The 17,280-nt window shown below is 42.0% G+C and overlaps 1 protein-coding gene across 5 annotated transcripts in view; it reads left to right on the top strand.

Moving 5' to 3' along the window:
* Positions 1-2,281: 2,281 nt before the first annotated feature.
* The window catches only part of AGK (acylglycerol kinase), a 70,858-nt gene continuing 55,859 nt past the window's right edge, over positions 2,282-17,280 (top strand). The window contains exons 1-3 of one of the 5 annotated variants that reach the window (XM_006777092.2): positions 2,300-2,386; positions 2,729-2,817; positions 6,687-6,784. In XM_006777092.2, the coding sequence (XP_006777155.1) occupies positions 6,687-6,784 (98 nt within the window). In that variant the 5' untranslated portion in view covers positions 2,300-2,386; positions 2,729-2,817. Of the gene's footprint in view, positions 2,387-2,407; positions 2,437-2,495; positions 2,818-6,683; positions 6,785-17,280 lie in introns of those variants that run through there. The other 4 variants (XM_006777090.2, XM_006777091.2, XM_006777088.2 and 1 more) reach the window with 4 other exon arrangements.

The raw sequence follows: 17,280 nt of genomic DNA, 5'->3' as shown, positions 1-17,280 counted from the left end.
CTTGAAAGGTCTCATTTGCATGTTTCCAATCTGATAGTAGTAGATGCAGTGGGTATTAAAGGTTACAATAAGGAAGAGATTTGAAGCATAAATACCATAAGAACACCATTTCATACTTTTTCTTAAAGGAAAACACAGTAGGCTAAAGAAGGATCTGTGTGCATAAAATGAGTAAATAAACCAACATGAATGTTATAAGAATTTGTAGGTAATTTTCTGTGACAGAAGTTCTGACTGAGGAGGATCCACTCTCACAAGTAGAATCCATTGACTACATATCAGGCTATTCAAGGTGATATGAGTGTTATATCACTTTTTCTGAGCCTTTACCTCTGTTTTATTGTTAATAAATCTGTAGAATATGAGTATGGCACAGGCCCAGGGAAATAGTTGGAGAATAATTCTAGAAACGAGAAAAGTTTAAGCATGCCATTGATGTCAGTTACTGTAGCTCCTTTCTGCCATCTATTTTTATCTGTTTTGTTCCTTTTAAACTACATCTTTTTTTTTTTTAAAGCACTGTCCTCACTGTGTCTCCTATCCATTAATAGCTTGTGGCTTGTAGTTTATCAAGTCAGTGCTCTTGACTTCAAGGATCAGAAATCCCTGACTTTGGTTTAACAATAAGGAATTTTATTATTTCACATAATAGGATGTCTAGAGTTTGAGCAAGCTCTAGGCATAGAGGAACCATTTGGCCCAATGATGTCATCAGGGACCTAGGTTCTTTTCATCTTTTCCCTCCCATCCTCTGTGGGCTTTGCCCCCAGGCTGACTCCCTTCATGGCTCAACTATGGTTGTAGCAGTTTCAGGTATTTCCACACCTGTGATCCTAGCTAAGGGAAAATATGGGACCATCTCTCTTTTAAACAGCTTTTTGAGCCATAATTTACATACCATACAATTTTCTCATTTAAAGTTCCTAATTCAGTGCTTTTAGTATATCCATGGAGTGGTGGATCACCACAACCAATTTTAGAACTTTCACCACTCCAAATCACAACTACATTTCTTGGCTTATGGTCCCTTCATCTTCAAAGCCAGCAGATACCATCATTTTTCTTTCTCTCCTCTCTTTCTCTCTCTTATCTATCTCATCTGTGGTCTCCTTCTCATAAGGACACCTGTGATTACATTGGGTCCACCTGAATAATCCATGATAAACTTCTCATCTCAAGATTCTAAACGTAATCACACCTGTATGGCATTCACAGGTTTCAGGGATTCAGACAGACATCTCTGAATGTGTGTGTGTGTGTGGGGCGGGGGTGTCATTCTGTGTAACATAGTGTTCAGTGTTCAGAATTAATACCTGTTAAAAAGGGCGGCGGGAAGTAGGACTGGGCAGGGGGAGAAGCTGAGCTGTTATGCAGCCTGTAAACGGGAAACCAGGTTGCAAGCCCTGTAGGGCAGGAACCCGAGGAGTGCTGTACTTGAGTGCATGCCTGATGCCCCGCAGGAACACACTTAGCAAATGTTGACTTGACAGAATGATGAACTGAAGGAGGAAGGAAAGAAGCCTCGACTGAATGTGTTGGTCTCCACACCAACTGGGGTTGGGGGTGGGGAGAGAAACGGAGAATTAGAACTGCTGGTTTATCTGTAGCTTTCTTGTTTTCTGGAATCTTTCACTATATTGTGGCCAGAGAGACGTGTAAAATGTAAACCAGATCACATCGCTCCTTGGTCTGAATCCTCTCAATGCCTTCCCATCCCATTTGGTATGATGTCCGAACCCCTTACCACCATGGCCTGTCTTGCCCACCTCTCCAGCTTCTTCCTACCCTTTACCCCCAGTTCCCTTGGCTTCACCCACATTGACCCCTGACCGGCGAATGCCCCAGGCTTTAGAGTTTTGCACTGGCTGTTCCCTCCCCTCTGGCTCTCTGTTCCCCTGGATCTTTGTTTGACCTGCTTCTTCTCACCTTTCAGGCCTCAGATTAATTATCCCTCACTCAGAAAGGCCTAACTTTGCCTAATTTAAAATAGCTCTCCCTCACCCCGCTCCCTTTATAGCACCTGGTTCAGTTTCTTTGTGGCCCTTATCACTATCTCACATTGCCCTGTTTATTGAGTTATTTCCTTGTCATGCCAGGTCCTAAAATAGTGTTTGCCTTGGAAGACTTTCCATAAAATATCGTTGAGCGACGGATGGATGGATGGATGGATGGATGGATGGATGGATGGATGGCAGGCTGGATGGATGAATAAATAAGTGAATGAAAAATGAAGGTAGCCCCCAGGTGGCGGCCTTTGCACTCCGCACTCTTTACGTGTCAGGATCCCGGGCCGGAACCCAAGGGCGTCGGCAGCGGTTTCCCTCAAATGAGCGGAGGGATCTGGAGGGAGCACACAGGAAGGCCGGCGCCGAGCGGACCGGCGGCGGTGAGTACAGCGTGGCCGGCGCGGGCGGAGCGCGGGCCCTGCGACTAGGCGTGAGTCGGCCCGGGGGGCGGGTCGGAGTCGCCCTCGGCCGTGGGGACCCGGCGTCGGGGCCGCGGGTGCGGCGGCGCCCCGAAAGCCCAGCGCCAGTGTCGGGGGGAGGACCCCGCGCGGACGGCGGGGTCCCCGGTGGTCCCTGAGGGAGTCCGCCGGCCGGGGTTGTGGTCCCAGGGCTGTCGCTAGCTAGTGTGACCCTTCCTCGCTGTCTTCCTTTGGGCTTCAGCGTAGTCGTTTGCAAAAGGGGGTGAATAATCTCTGATCGATTGGTTGGTTCATTCATTCCAGGGGCTTTGCTAGGTTCTGTTCGCTAGAGGTGCATTGACCGACCCAGCCTGTGAGGGGTTCGCGTCTGGTGAGAGAACCCCCGCCTACAGGTGAGGAGGGCGAGTACAGTTATATTTTAGCAATTCTTTGGGGAGAAAAACACCAACTCTGCTTTTCAGGCAAAGGGATGTTTATCAGAACATAGGAAATTTAGACTTTTCCTGGGACTGGAGAACTGTGTTGGGTACTTGGGAAGAGTGTACCTTGTTAGCTGATACATTGCATGTTGGGATGACAGTAGAAATGCTTACAGAAAAATATGCAGAGTGCATTCAGAGCCCCATCAGATGGGATCCTCACAGCCTAATTATAATTAGTTAAGCAGAACAAGTGGTGTATCCTCCTTTATTAATGAGGAACGTAATTCGCAGCCCTATCAGCTGCCTTCCTTCCAGCCTAATGAGCTCATTAGAACAGGTGGTATGTCCTCGTTTTACTAATGAGGACGTAGAGGCAGAGGCTACATGACCCACCCAGGCTCTCACTGCCAGTAAGTGACAAAGCTTGGGGTCGAATCTAGGCCTCAGGGCCCTTGAACTAGTGCTCGCTACAATACACTGGGCAGCCTCTATGTTTCCACTCGTTTATAATCTACGAATTATTCGTTGGGTGATAGATGACCTTTGAACAGACATAAGGACTCTTAAATGCTTCTCACTTGGATGATTTTATCTGCACTCAAACCTGACCTCCTTCATAGCCAAGAGTCCCAAATCTCTAGCTTCTACCCTGACAATTTCTCCTCGCTTCAAACAGTGAGGTCTGCTAAGTGCCGACTTGTGTGGTGCGGTGTGGTGCTGACTTCCCTTAGGGCAGCGGTTCTCAACCTGTGGGTCGCGACCCCTTTGGCGAACGAACGATCCTTTCACAGGGGTCACCTAAGATATATCAGATATTTACATTACGATTCATAACGGTAGCAACATTACCGTTATGAAGTAGCAATGAAAATAATTTTATGGTTGGGTCACAACATGAACTGTATGTAAAGGGCCAGAAGGTTGAGAACCACTGCCTTAGAGACTCCTGTGTACTTGTTAAAAACAACAATGACAGCCCAACCAGAACAATCGGGGTCTCGGGGATAATGCTCAAGAACCTGCATTTTACACAAGCCCTCAGCATTTTAGCAACTTTTACACTGGCCTGAGAGAGGCCTTGTTCTAGATCAGCCGTGGGCAAACTACGGCCCACGGGCCGGATCCGGCCAGTTTGAAATGAATAAAACTAAAAAAAAAAAAAGACCGTATCCTTTTATGTAATGATGGTTACTTTGAATTTATATTAGTTCATACAAACACTCCATCCATGCTTTTGTTCCGGCCCTCCGGTCCAGTTTAAGAACCCATTGTGGCCCTCGAGTCAAAAAGTTTGCCCACCCCTGTTCTAGATACTCACCCGTATTTACCCTCTTCTTCATCGGAACTGACTACCTATTTGTGTTTTCCTGAAGACACTTTGGATTTTTTTTTTGTGTCTTTGTGCACATTAGTCTCTTTAACTCCCTTCTTGGTAACTCCTCCTCATTCTTCGAGACTCAGTGCAGTGTCTTGGCTTCTGGGAAGACTTCCCTACCTGCACCACTATGTCACCTCCAGTCTATTATCAGATGTGCCTTTGGGTTCCATTATGAGCTAGCCTGGACTGTGTCCCCGATTCACTGGAAGCTGTGTTTTCTGGCCTAGTCTCATTATTGCTGGTGATAAGGATGTTGCTTGCCTTCAGAGGAATTTTAACCAATGGTGGTGTTAAAGAAAAAAATTATTTAGTAACACCTGTTAAAGAATGGCAAGGCAGACTTTACTCAAAGGACGGGGGGAGAGGCGTCTCCAAGGATGTAGAGAACACTGTAATGGGCATCTTGGTGTAGGAAATGGAGAGCAGATTCGGCTCCCACCACCAAGGATGGGTGGGGGTTGGTAGCCAAGAACCAGGTGGAGGTTAGTGAGTGAAAAATTACTTAGGATATCAGAGATAAGGGATTCTTAGTACAATAACTCAAGAGAATTTTTGCCAGGGTGGTCAGATACCTACGGTGGTTTTTGTTTGTTTGTTTGTTTGTTTGTTTGGTTGGTTGGGTTTTTTTTTTTTTTTTGCTAAACTGACAACAAAATTCTTATTCAAACTGGATCCTATTAGGACAGAGGGAAGCCAAAGGCTGGGCCTTCTCCAGCAGAGAGCTCAAAGAAGCCTGATTAGAGTTAGGCCAAGAAGAGAGTCTTTGTCTGTGGTTAAAGGGAGTAATAAGAGAACTAGAATTTTCAGCGAAAGCAGCTTTTTTTTTCTCTTAGTTTATTTACCGCATGCACACACAGTCATAAAATTTTTTCTGTTTAAATATTTATCTGTTTAGAAAATGATTTATGTTCATTTTAGAAAACTTAGAAAATACATTGCAATTTAATAAATAAAATGAATGTTGCCCATTATCCCACAACCAAGAGCGAACTACTTCAATTCTTTTGTGTTTATTTCTACCGGTATTTTCTCCATTTATATTTGTGCTTGGACATAACTGGGATAATACCAATTATATATGGCTTTTTAGCCTGCTGATTTTACTTAACATTGTGCTTTGAGTTTTTTCCACATCAGTAAAAATTCTTAGTGAAGAAAAATTTACTGTGGGAGAGGAAAAAGTTCTACTTGACCCTCACAGCGTCCCAAGCTGGGTCTGTAGATTAACCTGATAAAGATAGATGAACAGGAGAAAAGCATGCACAATGATATACTGAGTTTCACGTGACACGGGAGCCTGCAAAAGAAATTGAAGACCCAAGCAGACACACCTGAGTATTCTGTGCTGGGTTTGAGGAAGAGTCGGGGGTATGAACACAGAAGGAGTATGAGGTAACTGTCCTAAATCAGAAACTTAGCAGGGGCTGCTTGCCAGGATTCTTCCTGGCATCCCTTTGTCTTGGGAGAGAAGGATGCTCTTTTCTACTAGGTAAAGAGAGGGCACCTCTCACAGGGCTTTTTGACTGGTTTCAGGCTAGTTGGTGAGGTAAGGGAGGAGGTCAGAGTGACCTTTCCGATTCTACCATTTTCTCAGATTCTTTCAGGTTGAAATAGTCAATTTGGGGGGAGCATGTCCTGAACTCCATCACATCCAACAGTTACTTATTGCAAAGATATTCTGTGCCAGGCCTTATGTAGGCACTGGGGACCGAGCAGTGATCAGAACAGTCCAAGTCCTTGCTCTCATGGAGGTCACATTCAGTGGGATGAGCTAATAAATTAGCAAGTGAGGATCATCAAGTAATAAGTGCTGTGAAGAAAACAGAATAAGGATGTATGTTGTCCCTTTGTTTTGCAGTGAAGTTGGGCTGATGTACTTTCCCTTTAGGAGTGTGTGAGAGTCTGTCTCATTTTATTTGTCATCAGTGAATATGAGCATTTAAAAAAATGTGTTGATTTTATAGGTGACTAGTGATAGTTCTTTGTAATTTGCATGTCTTAGATTACTCGGGAAGTTTGAACATTTTTACATAGCCATGGCATTTCCGTGCACCAGGTCTCTAGTATTCATATAATAGATTGACAGATACTCTTATAGTGACTGTACCATAGAAGAAAGGGAAAACAAGAAGCCTGGAATTTCCTTCTTCTTTTTCTGCTCCTCCTGCCTCCTAAGGTAAAAGTGATCAGAGAAGGAAACATTGTAGTTTTAGGTGAGACGAAGTGAAGAAAGAAATTTTAAAAGATAGGTGGGCAGGTGAGGAGATGAAGACTGTGAGACTAGAAAGGAGAAGATGGGAAGAGGCCAGAGAGGCGGTAGGAAGGAAAGGAGCAAGGGAAGGGGGACAGAGAGAGGATGAACGAAGGGAAGACAGAGTCATAGGGACTGTGCATGCTGACCTTGGATAATCGTGTATATTTTTTCTTTTTCTGCCTCTGTAACCTGGCAAATCTCTAGAAGATGACTATCTTTACAAAACTTCGAAACCATTGGAAGAAAACAGCAGCTGGAATCTGCCTGCTGTCATGGGGAAGCCATTGGCTGTATGAAAAACACTGGTAAATATCTGAGAGCCCCCCTCCCACCCCACCTTCACCTCCCACAGCAAAACTGCCCAAAGGGCCTAAGGTCAAAATTTCTTTCAGCTGGGCTTGTGGCTATAAAACATTGTGGTGCAGAAAGAAAAACAGGCGTTGAAACCACAAAGACAAAGGCTTCTTGTAACCAGTTCTATAAAATGGAACTATGTGGAGCTACTAGCACTGATGCTGCAGCGGATATAGATTATAGTCGTGAGATGGGAAAGGGAAAAACTTAAGGCCCAACCTAGAGAGAGAGAAGTCTCCTACCAGGTTAATAGTAGACAGGAACTGGGACTCGGTCTCCTTGCGGTTTTACTCCTTCAGTTTCTTACTATAGCCCAGGGGTGGGCAAACTTTTTGACTTAAGGGCCACAATGGGTTCTTAAACTGGACCAGGGGGCCGGAACAAAAGCATGGATGGAGTGTTTGTGTGATGTGTGAACGAATATAAATTCAAAGTAAACATCATTACATAAAAGGGTATGGTCTTTTTTTTTTTTTTTTAGTTTTATTCATTTCGGCCCGTGGACCGTAGTTTGCTCATGGCTGCTATAGCCTCTGGGTCTCTTATCACTCTGGTTGCTGGACAGTTACTGAATCTGCTTCCTCCAACCCCTGTGACTTTCCTCCTCTGTCCCTTTAGCCTGGGTTAATATGAATGAGACATAGACTTTCAAACCTTTTGTTTAAATAAGGAATTCTGCAGAGCCCTGGTTTTATTAGCCTTCAGGCCTAGAGGGAAGAGAAAGCGCCTGAGCTCCTCTTCTGATTTAATATGGTAATAAGATTTAAATAAACAGTTTTTGCATAAAAATTATGCAGGTTATTAAAAGAACCAATCAATTTACAGGCTTTTGGGGGATTAAGGGCTACATCTTAAGTATATAGCAAGTCTCTCTGTGATCCAGGTGTGTTCAATGAGTGCTTATCAAACAGAAGACAGAGCAGCGAGGCTTTGTGATGGCCTCCACATTAGAAAGGAGATTTGCAATGATGCTTTTGTGAACGTTCTTGGTTCTCCACGGCAGGGATAATTATGATGCAGCACAGTGTCTAGTATTTTGCAGTTGTGGAGAAGATGGAACATCTCCCCCTCCCCTTTCTTTTAAGTATCCTCAATGCTAAGCACTTGAATTCCATTAGCTAGTGTATGAAGAACAGGCCTGAGGAGCTTAAAGATGGTAATAGATCAAAAAGAAAAGGGTGGAGGAAAGCTTTAACAAACGGAATATGAAGCATATGGTGTTTGCCTTTTCCTCCCTTTTCTAACTACACTTGAGTCCTCAAGGAAAGGCTCTGTTAAAAAACAAGATTGAACTGAATAAATTTGAAGATCTAATGAACTCAGAGATTCCTGAATCAGGCAGCAAGCACCCCATCTAGCAACTAGACCAGTGATGGAGAACCTTTTGAGCTCGGCATGTCAGCATTTTGAAAAACACTAAACTCTGGTGCTGTGTCACATTTAGAAATTTTTTGATATTTGCAACCATAGTAAAACAAAGACTTATATTTTTGATATTTATTTTATATATTTAAATGCCATTTAACAAAGAAAAATCAACCAAAAAAATGAGTTTGCGTGTCACCTCTGACACGCGTGTCATAGGTTTGCCATCACTGAACTAGAAGGCTGCTCTGAAGGGATGTATAAAGTGGAAGGTTTTGATAACAAGAGTGGGGCTGGGGAGCTATTAACAAAATCAAGGATTCATTTTGCTCCAGGATGTTTCTTTGGGAGGGGTAGTGGTGGAAGAGAATGGGAAGGGTTCAATCATGCCTCTTCTATGTATGGGGGATGGAGAACAGTTAACTGTGACAGTTAACTGGTTCTTGAGCAGAAAATTCCTGAGTGATTAAGATTATGTTTCTGGGCAAAGTTGAAACTGCAGTTGGAGCAGGTCTTAAATCTGGGTTTGGTATCATGGGCATGAGTGACACCACTGGGGGCCTGGGATTTTCTCCTTATCAGCTCCTTATACCTTCTGCCACAGTAGGAATTAGGGTTTCCTTTGCAGGAGCACCCAGTGTAGTCCTTGGCAAGCTCAGTCAGGGAGAACCTCCCACCCACTGAGGACTACTGCTGTTTCTTTTCCTAGGTGACGATTTGAGTAAATCACCATGTCCTCTGTTCCGGATGTCTTTTAGAGGTGCACAATCATTTCTCGTCAGTGTAGTCCCATTAAGTCTCCAGCACATTGGAGGCCTCATTCTTTTTATTTTATTTTTTAAATACAGAGTTTGGTGGTATTAAGTACATTCACACTGTTATGCAGTAAATCTCCAGAACTTGTTCATCTTGCAAAACTGAAACTCTCTATCTACTGAACAACAACTCCCCATTTCCTCCTCCCCCAGCCCTGGCAACCACCCTCCTACTTTCTGTGTCTGTTAGTTTACTTTAGATTCCTCATATAAATGGAGTCACATGATATTTGTCTTTTGTGACTTGCTCATTTTTTTAGTGTAATTTCCTTAATTTTCATCCATGTTGTGGCATATGGCAGACTTTTCCTCTTTTTTTTTAAGGCTGAATAATATTCGTTATATGTATATACTACATTTTCTTTATCCATTCATCTGTTGATGGATATTTGGGTTGCTTTAACCTCTTGGCTAGTGTGACTAATGCTAATACAGTGAACTAGGGTATGCAGCTGTGTCTTTGAGATCTTGTTTTCAGTTCTTTCAGGCATCTATCTATATATATAATCTATATATATAAAAGGCTAATGTGCTAAGTGTCCGACTGTCTGACCAGTTGCTATGATTAGCACTGACCACCAGGGGGCAGATGTTTAATGCAGGAGCTGCCATGATGGGCACTGGCACCGTGGACCTGTCCCCCACAAGGCAACACTCAGCTTCCCCCAAATGGGACACAGGCCCTGCCACCACCTAGGAGCGACGGCCCACCAAATTGCAGCCAACACTGCCGAGACCCAATGCTGCAAAATGCGGCCCCTAGCCCAGCAACAGTCACTGTGGGTGCCGGGTAATGACGTCACGTAGCAACGCCTGGCTTCCTCTCCCTAGCGATGACTAGCCTCCTTGCAGTTTCTTCAGCCCAGAAACATGGCTTGCTTTATAGCCAGGTGTAAACATTTCACACTTTAACCAAATGTCTGTGAAGTGTTTTCCCGTGCCTCATCCATTTGATCCCAGCTTCATTGCAGTTTCTGCAGCCCAGAAACACATCTTTCTTTATAGCCAGGTACAAACATTTCACACTGTAACCAAATGTCTGTGAAGTGTTTTCCCGTGCCTCATCTCATTTGATCCTCACAGAAGTCCTGGAGTAGGTAGATAGGAGACTCGGTGGAATCCTGTTTTCTTTTCATTAACTGGAAAATGGACATTTAGAAAGTTTAGAGACTTGACCGGACTGAAAAGAAGTAAGAAATAGCGGTCCTTGAAAATGACTTCAGGTTTCTCACTGTGCAGAATATAGTCAAACACTGCTGCAGTTAAATATTTTACCCTTTGTTCTCCCTGCGTGCGTGATACATATAAAGCTCTCACTGGTGCCAAGTGCGTGTGTGTGTTTCAATCTGTCATTGTTGATGGTGAATTTGGTTGACACTTCTATTATAGAGAAAGGGCAAATAGCAATATTAAAATATTTCTTCTAATTAATTTCCTTTCAATGTGCATGAATCTGTGCACTGGGTCACTAGTATACTAAGAAGTGGGATTGCTGGATCATATGATAATTCTATTTTTAATGTTTTTGAGAAACCTCTATCCTATTTTCCATATCGGCTATACCATTTTACATTCCCACTAACTGCACAAGGGCTCCAATTACTCCACATCCTCAACAACACTAATTATTTTCTGTTTTGTTTTGTTTTTAATAGGGGCCATCCTAATGGATGAGATATGGCATCTAGTGGTTTTGATTTTTATTTCTCTAATGATTACTGATGTTGAACATCTTTTTATATGCTTCTTGGTCATTTATTTTTATCTTCTCTGGAGAAATGTCTAAGTCCTTTGACCATTAAAAAAAAAAGTCAGGTTATTTGGATTTATGTTGCTGAATTTAGGCATTCTTTAATCCCTTATGAGATATATGACTTGCAAATATTTTCTCTCATTTCATAGATTGCCTTTTCACTCTGTTGATTGTATTATTTGATGCACAGAAGTTTTTAAGTTTGCTGTCATTCCATTTATCTATTTTTGGTTTTGTTGCTTCTGCTTTTGGGTCATATCCAATAAATCATTACCAAATCTAGTGTCATGAAGCTTTCCCCATATGTTTTCAGCTAGAAGTTTTACAGTTTTAGGTCTTATATTTAGGTCTTTAATTCATTTTGAGTCTTTCCCCCATTGTGTTGTTTTGGCATCCTTATTGAAGATCATTTAATTACATATGCATGGATTTATTTCTAGGCTCTCTGTTCTGTTCCATTGCTCTACACATCTGTTTTTATGCTAGTATTATGTTTTTTGGGTTTTTTTGATTACTATAACTTTGTAATATTTAAAATTAGGAAGTGTGAGTCTTTGAACTTTGTTATTTGGGGTCCCATGAGATTTCATATAAATTTTAGATTTTTTTCCCTATTTCTGCCAAAAATGCCACTGAGATTTAAATAGGAATTGCATTGAATCTATAGATCGCTTTGGGTGGTATGGACATTAAGTTTTCCAATTTATGAACATGGGATATCTTTCCATTAATGTGTGTCATCTTTAATTTCTCTCAGCTGTGTTTTGTAGTTTTTAGTGTACAAGTTTTTTGCCTCCTTGGTTAAGTTATTCTTAAATATTTTATTCTTTTTAATGCTATCATAAATAGCATTATTTTCTTTTTCATTTATTTAAATGAAATTTTTTTCTTTTTTTATTCTCACCAAAATTATGTTTTTACTGATTTTAGACAGGAAGGGGATGGGAGAGAGAGTGAGAATCAGCGATGTGAGAGAAAAATATTGATCAGTTGCCTCCCAACCAGGGACCAAGGATCAAACTGCCACCTAGGTATGTGCCTTGACCAGTAATCAAACGCACAAATTTTTGGTGTCTGGGACAATGCGCCAACCAACTGAACCACTCGGCCAGGGCTTATTTTCTTTTTCAGATTGTTCATTGTTCGTGTATAAACATGCAACTGATTTTGCATCCGTCAACTTTGCTGAATTTATTTTAACTTTTGTTGTTTTGCATGGAATCTTTAGGATTTTCTACATATAAGATCATGTTGTTTGCAAACAGGGATAATTTCAGTTCTTGCTTTCCAATTTGGCTGCCTTTTATTTCTTTTTCTTGCCTAATTGCTGTGTAGGACTTCCAGTACTGTTTTGAATGGAAGTGGCGAGAGTGGGCATTCTTGTCTTGTTCCTGATCTTAAAGGAAAAGCTTTAAATATTTCACTGTTGAGTATGATGTGAGCTGTTGGCTTTGTACATATGGTCTTTATTATGTTGAGGTAATTTCCCTCTGTTGTCTTTTTTTTTTAATCTCTCTCTCTATATATATCCCTAACTTTATCATAGAAAAGTCCTCACATTCTTTCTTTATACTAATCTAGTTTCTTTTTCCCTGAGGAACTTTTACCATACAGCTCTTTTGAGTAGAAGCTGCCCTGCCCCTTCAGTGGGTTGGCATTCTCTTAGGTCCTCAGTATCTATTCCAAATCACTCGTCTTTCATCTTATGAAAACCCCTTCTCCTTTGAGGCTCTATCATAGAACTGTAAGCTTTCCAGCTTTCTGGGATCTCACCTATATTAGGCTTAGGTGCCTGGATTATCAATGTCCTTTCTTTCTAAGCGCTGTTAGCTTCTTGGATGCCTTGAGTGTTCATGTGCATGACCTATCTGACACCCTAACTTCATCTATTCTTGGGGCTCTCACTATTATTCTGCCCTAACCCTTACCATCACTTGCCCTTGTTCCACTTTTGAAATATGAAGCTTCAGTATCGTAGTTTCTCATGACCTTCTGTTAGTCCAGTTTTCTTCCCTTCAGTGTTATCAAGACCTCTTGTCCCTTGGACTCTCCATTTTTGTCCAAATATATACCCTTTCATTTTTCCTATCTTAGATTTCTTGATTCAACCAACACCTCACTCCCTAACTCCATTTTACACATGTTCTCCCCTGGCTTTTTCAGTCTCTCATTTCCTCCTTTTTTTCACTTAAAGTTTTTGAATAGGTTTTCTCTGCTTCCCTATGCTTCTCATCATCTTCATTAGAATTATTTTCACCAGTTTCATTTTTCATTCTTTCTGATCACTCAGCTTTAGACACAGTTGACCCTCCTTGAAACACTTTTTTCCTTGACTTCTAACTCCCAAATTTCTGTTTTTCCTCCTATATGTTTGGCTGTTCTTTCTCATCTTTTACTCCTCCATTTATCAAGTAGTAGGGAAATGGTTATCTTGGTCTCTGCCCTCGGCCCTCTTCTCCTTACGTGGTCTCTTCCACTCACAATGGCTTCAGTTTGGCTATATGTAGACAAACCCCTGGTTTATGTTTCCATAAAGATATCTTTTGAGGTCCATACCTATGTATGTATTCAACTGTTTACCTTACCTGTCTACTTGGATGCTTCACAGGTGTCTCAGCCTCAACAGACTAAAAAATATAATCAAAAGGTTTCCCAGTAAACCGCTTCCTTCTCAGTGATTAGTATACCTCATCACCAACTCATTTCCCAAACTGAAAATTTGAACATCATCTTCCATTTGTCCTTCATACTTACTCCCCACATTCAGGTTATACATTCTAATAGATGCTGCTTTTTTTTACATCTCTTAATTTGTTCGATTTCTTTTGTCTGTCCTCACGTCACCACCTTTGTCCATATTACTACCATCATCTCTGGCCTGGATTCTTATTAAATGGCTCCTAACTGTACTCTTTGTATCTACTCTTGTCTGTTTCTAATCATTTTTGCACGCCATTGCTGGAACAGACTTATCAAAAGTGCGGATTGCTGTTGCTTTTAGACTCAAGTTCAAAATTCTTATCAGCTTCACATGAGTTGGCCCCATGTGTATACACTGCTAGCCTTGCCACACTCTACATTGTAGCATAGAGAACTTTCAAGTCTTGCAAAGTGATATGTTCTTTCTGTTTCAGGGTTCCTTGGAGGGACTTTGCATATGCTGTTCTCTCATGGAATTCTTTCCCTTACTCTTCTTCCCATTTCACAGAACAACAGTCCTCTACCATTTCTCCAGTGATATGTATTCCCTGTCTGGAGAGACAGTCTAGGTTAGTCAGTCTTCCTACATTTTCTTCATAGCACTGTGAACTTCTATGTAATGCTCATTACTATTGTAATTATTTGTTCCACTTAATTCTTATTTACTATCATAAGACTCTAAAGAGCAGAGGTCCTGTTTGTCTTTCTCAGTGTTGTTCCCACGGCCCAGCACCTAGAAGGTACTTGTCATATACTTTATTTATGGAGGAAGGAACCAATATGAGAATGTAGGTCTGAGTCAGAGGGCAAAATCCCTGGCCACCTCTGAATTCACAACCCCAGACTGTTGATGTTCCTGTAGAGAACTATACACTAAATCCATAGCCAGGTTACTCGTCCTTTTCCACAAATTTATTTTGAAATATTCCCAGATTTCTTCAGTTTCCTGCTCTGCCTTTTCCATACTCACTCTTAGACAACATTAACTCCTATTTCAAGGAGAAGATAAAGAACACTGGACAGTTGCCCGTGTGCACATGTTTGTTCTTGGTCACATTGGATGAGGTTGGTATCCTCCTGCCCAAGGTCAGCCCTGCCAGTCTGATCTGCATCCCATTTTCCCCTCTGGTGGTTATCCTTTTCCTCACTGTGTCTTTAATCTCATCTTTCTTACTTCTTCCCCCACTTTTGTCAAACTCTTTGTAGCTTAAGTCATCTCCCAACTGTGTATCCCCATTTATTTACTATCTCTCTCTCTCTTCTGTTTATACCATTCTGGAAAGTGCACTTCACACTTGCGGTCTCTGTCTCCACTTTAGAATAAGCTTAGTATAGTTTGGTGTCTGTGCCATCATTTGGTTGAACCTGCTCTTGACAAGGCTAGTAATAGCTTCTTAATTATTCAAGTCAATGGATACTTTTTTTTTAATCCTCACCCAAGGATATGTGTTTGTTGATTTGAGAGAGAGAGAGAGAGAAAGAGAGAAAGAGAGAGAGAGAGAGAGAAAGAAAGAGAGAGAGAAACATTAGATGTGAGAGAGAAGCATTGATCACTTGCCTCCTGTACATACCCCCACTGGGGATCAAACCCACAAGCTAAGTATGTGCTTTGACCAGAAATCGCGCCTGCAACCTTTTGCTGCGTGGGATAACACCCAACCTACTGAGCCACCCGGCCAGGGCTCAGTGGTTACTTTTTAATCCAAATCTGCCACATTTGATTCTCTTTGACCATATCCTCTTCAGTTCCCTTTGGGGTGTCTTCTTGCTCTGCTGGTCCCTTAAATAAAAGTTGGTATCCCCCAGGTTCCATTCTCATTTTACTTACTTGTTAGGTGATCATAGCCACACTAGTGTTTTCAGGTGTGATATTTAGATTTTGGAGTCAGAATATTTCTCTAGTTCATGTCTTGTTTCTGGTGACATTCTATGTTAACAGTGTCCCTGGAGTTGTACAGTACAGTCAGCCATCAGAATATTCTTTCTAAAAGAGAACTCTGACCCTGTCACTCTTCCATTGACAATCCATAAATGGCTCTCCAATACCTAGAAGACAAAGACCCAGTTCCTTAGCATGGCCTAAAAGGCCTTTCCTGATTCTGTCCTTGTCTTCCTCTCTGGTCTCTCTGGTCTTTTCTGATCCCTTCTCATCCTCCCTTCATAACCTTAAACTTGACCTCTGTGCTCCAGCAGGCTTTAAAAGAAGGCCTCTTTGCTGTTGTTCCCATCTCTGCCTCTGTGCACGTTCTTCCCTCCACCTGGAACACTCTGCTTCACCTGGCCAATAACTCAAAGACTGTGTCATAAAACTATGTTAAGCAATGATGGCATTATTAGAATAGGAGGAAAGGAAAACAATAACTAATGTAGAATTACTTTGTATCTGGTGCTGGGCTAGTCATTTCCATGTATATGGTCTCATTTAATCCTCAAAATCACCCCGTGAGAGAGGTATTAATATTTCTATATCACAGATAAGGAAATTGAGGTTCAGAAGAATTAGTAACCTGTCTGAAGTCATATGGCTACTTATTCATGACATGGGAATTTGGACCCAGGTAAATCATGCTCCAAATCTCACATAATTTCTTTGCTTGTGACAACTTTGGAGAGCAGTGTTCACTTCAGTATATACACTGTGCTATTTATTGATGACATTACCTTTTAAATGCCTTTCATATAACTTTATTGGAGCTGTACTGTTCTGTTATGTTGCTGCTGCATTTTTGTTGTGGTTGTTCTTAATCCTCACCAGAGGATATTTTTTCATTGATTTTTTAGAGGGAAGGAGGAAGAGAGGGAGAGAGAGAGACAGACATCAATTGGTTGCCTCCCTCATGTGCCCCAACCGGGCTGGGGCTTGAACTTGCAACCCAGGTACATGCCCTTAACCCAAATCAAATCCAAGACCCTTCCGTGCACAGGCTGATGCTCTAACCACTTAGCACACTGGCCAGAGCCTGCTGCATTTTTAACTGCTTTAATGGAATGAAACTCCTTTATAAAATAGAAGACATTTATTAGCATTTAATATAGATTAGTGGTGGCACTGGACACATTGTCCGGGGCCAAGAAACTCATTGCAAAGTATTCAGGTTCTTACTCCAAGCCCTCAGTTTTCTGTATACATTTTAATTTATATCTTTGTCTGACTCTTTAATTTGTTCTCCTTTTTACTTACCTTTCACTCTGCCTTTTACGTTTTTGTCCTTTTTTAAGCTGCCTTCCCTGTTTGTAATGTATAGACAAGTATATTTTTCCTATCGTGATTGTGAGTAGATGTGATATAATACACACTAAGTACTTTGGGAGTTAGACTGGATTAATGTTTGTTAACAGGACAATGAGTGATGGAAGAGACAGCCAGTGGGGAAGGAAGGCGGGACCTGCCAGATGGGCTAATAAGACCTGAGCCTTTTTATTTCACCCTCTGCAGCAAGACAGTTGGGGAAGGTATAGTTTTAAAATGACAGAACATGGCCTCAGAGGAGTCAGGGCATAGCAGTTCAAACCAGCAAGTCGTGACCACTGTGCATCTCACTTGAGCTCTTTGTTCCTTTCGTCAGTGGAGACCTGTCCCCGCTATCCTGGCTCTGGTCTCCCCCCCCATGGTTTTGGCTGTTGAGCCCTGGTGCATACAACTCCTCAGCTAACCCTCTTGGCTCAGCAGCTAGCGGTCGATGTGCTCCTGCTTAGTTCTGGCTCCTGGTTCTCAGCTTACTCCTTCGATTCCGTGCTGCTGGCACCGATTCAGCCACCCACCTTGGCCTTGACCCAGGACTCTCTCCAGCTTATTTCTGTGGAATCTAGCCTC

Source organism: Myotis davidii, unplaced genomic scaffold (assembly GCF_000327345.1).
Source record: "Myotis davidii unplaced genomic scaffold, ASM32734v1 scaffold329, whole genome shotgun sequence".
Lineage (NCBI taxonomy): Eukaryota > Metazoa > Chordata > Mammalia > Chiroptera > Vespertilionidae > Myotis > Myotis davidii.
Note: the sequence above shows the minus strand (reverse complement) of the source record. Positions and strands in the feature narration are given on the sequence as shown.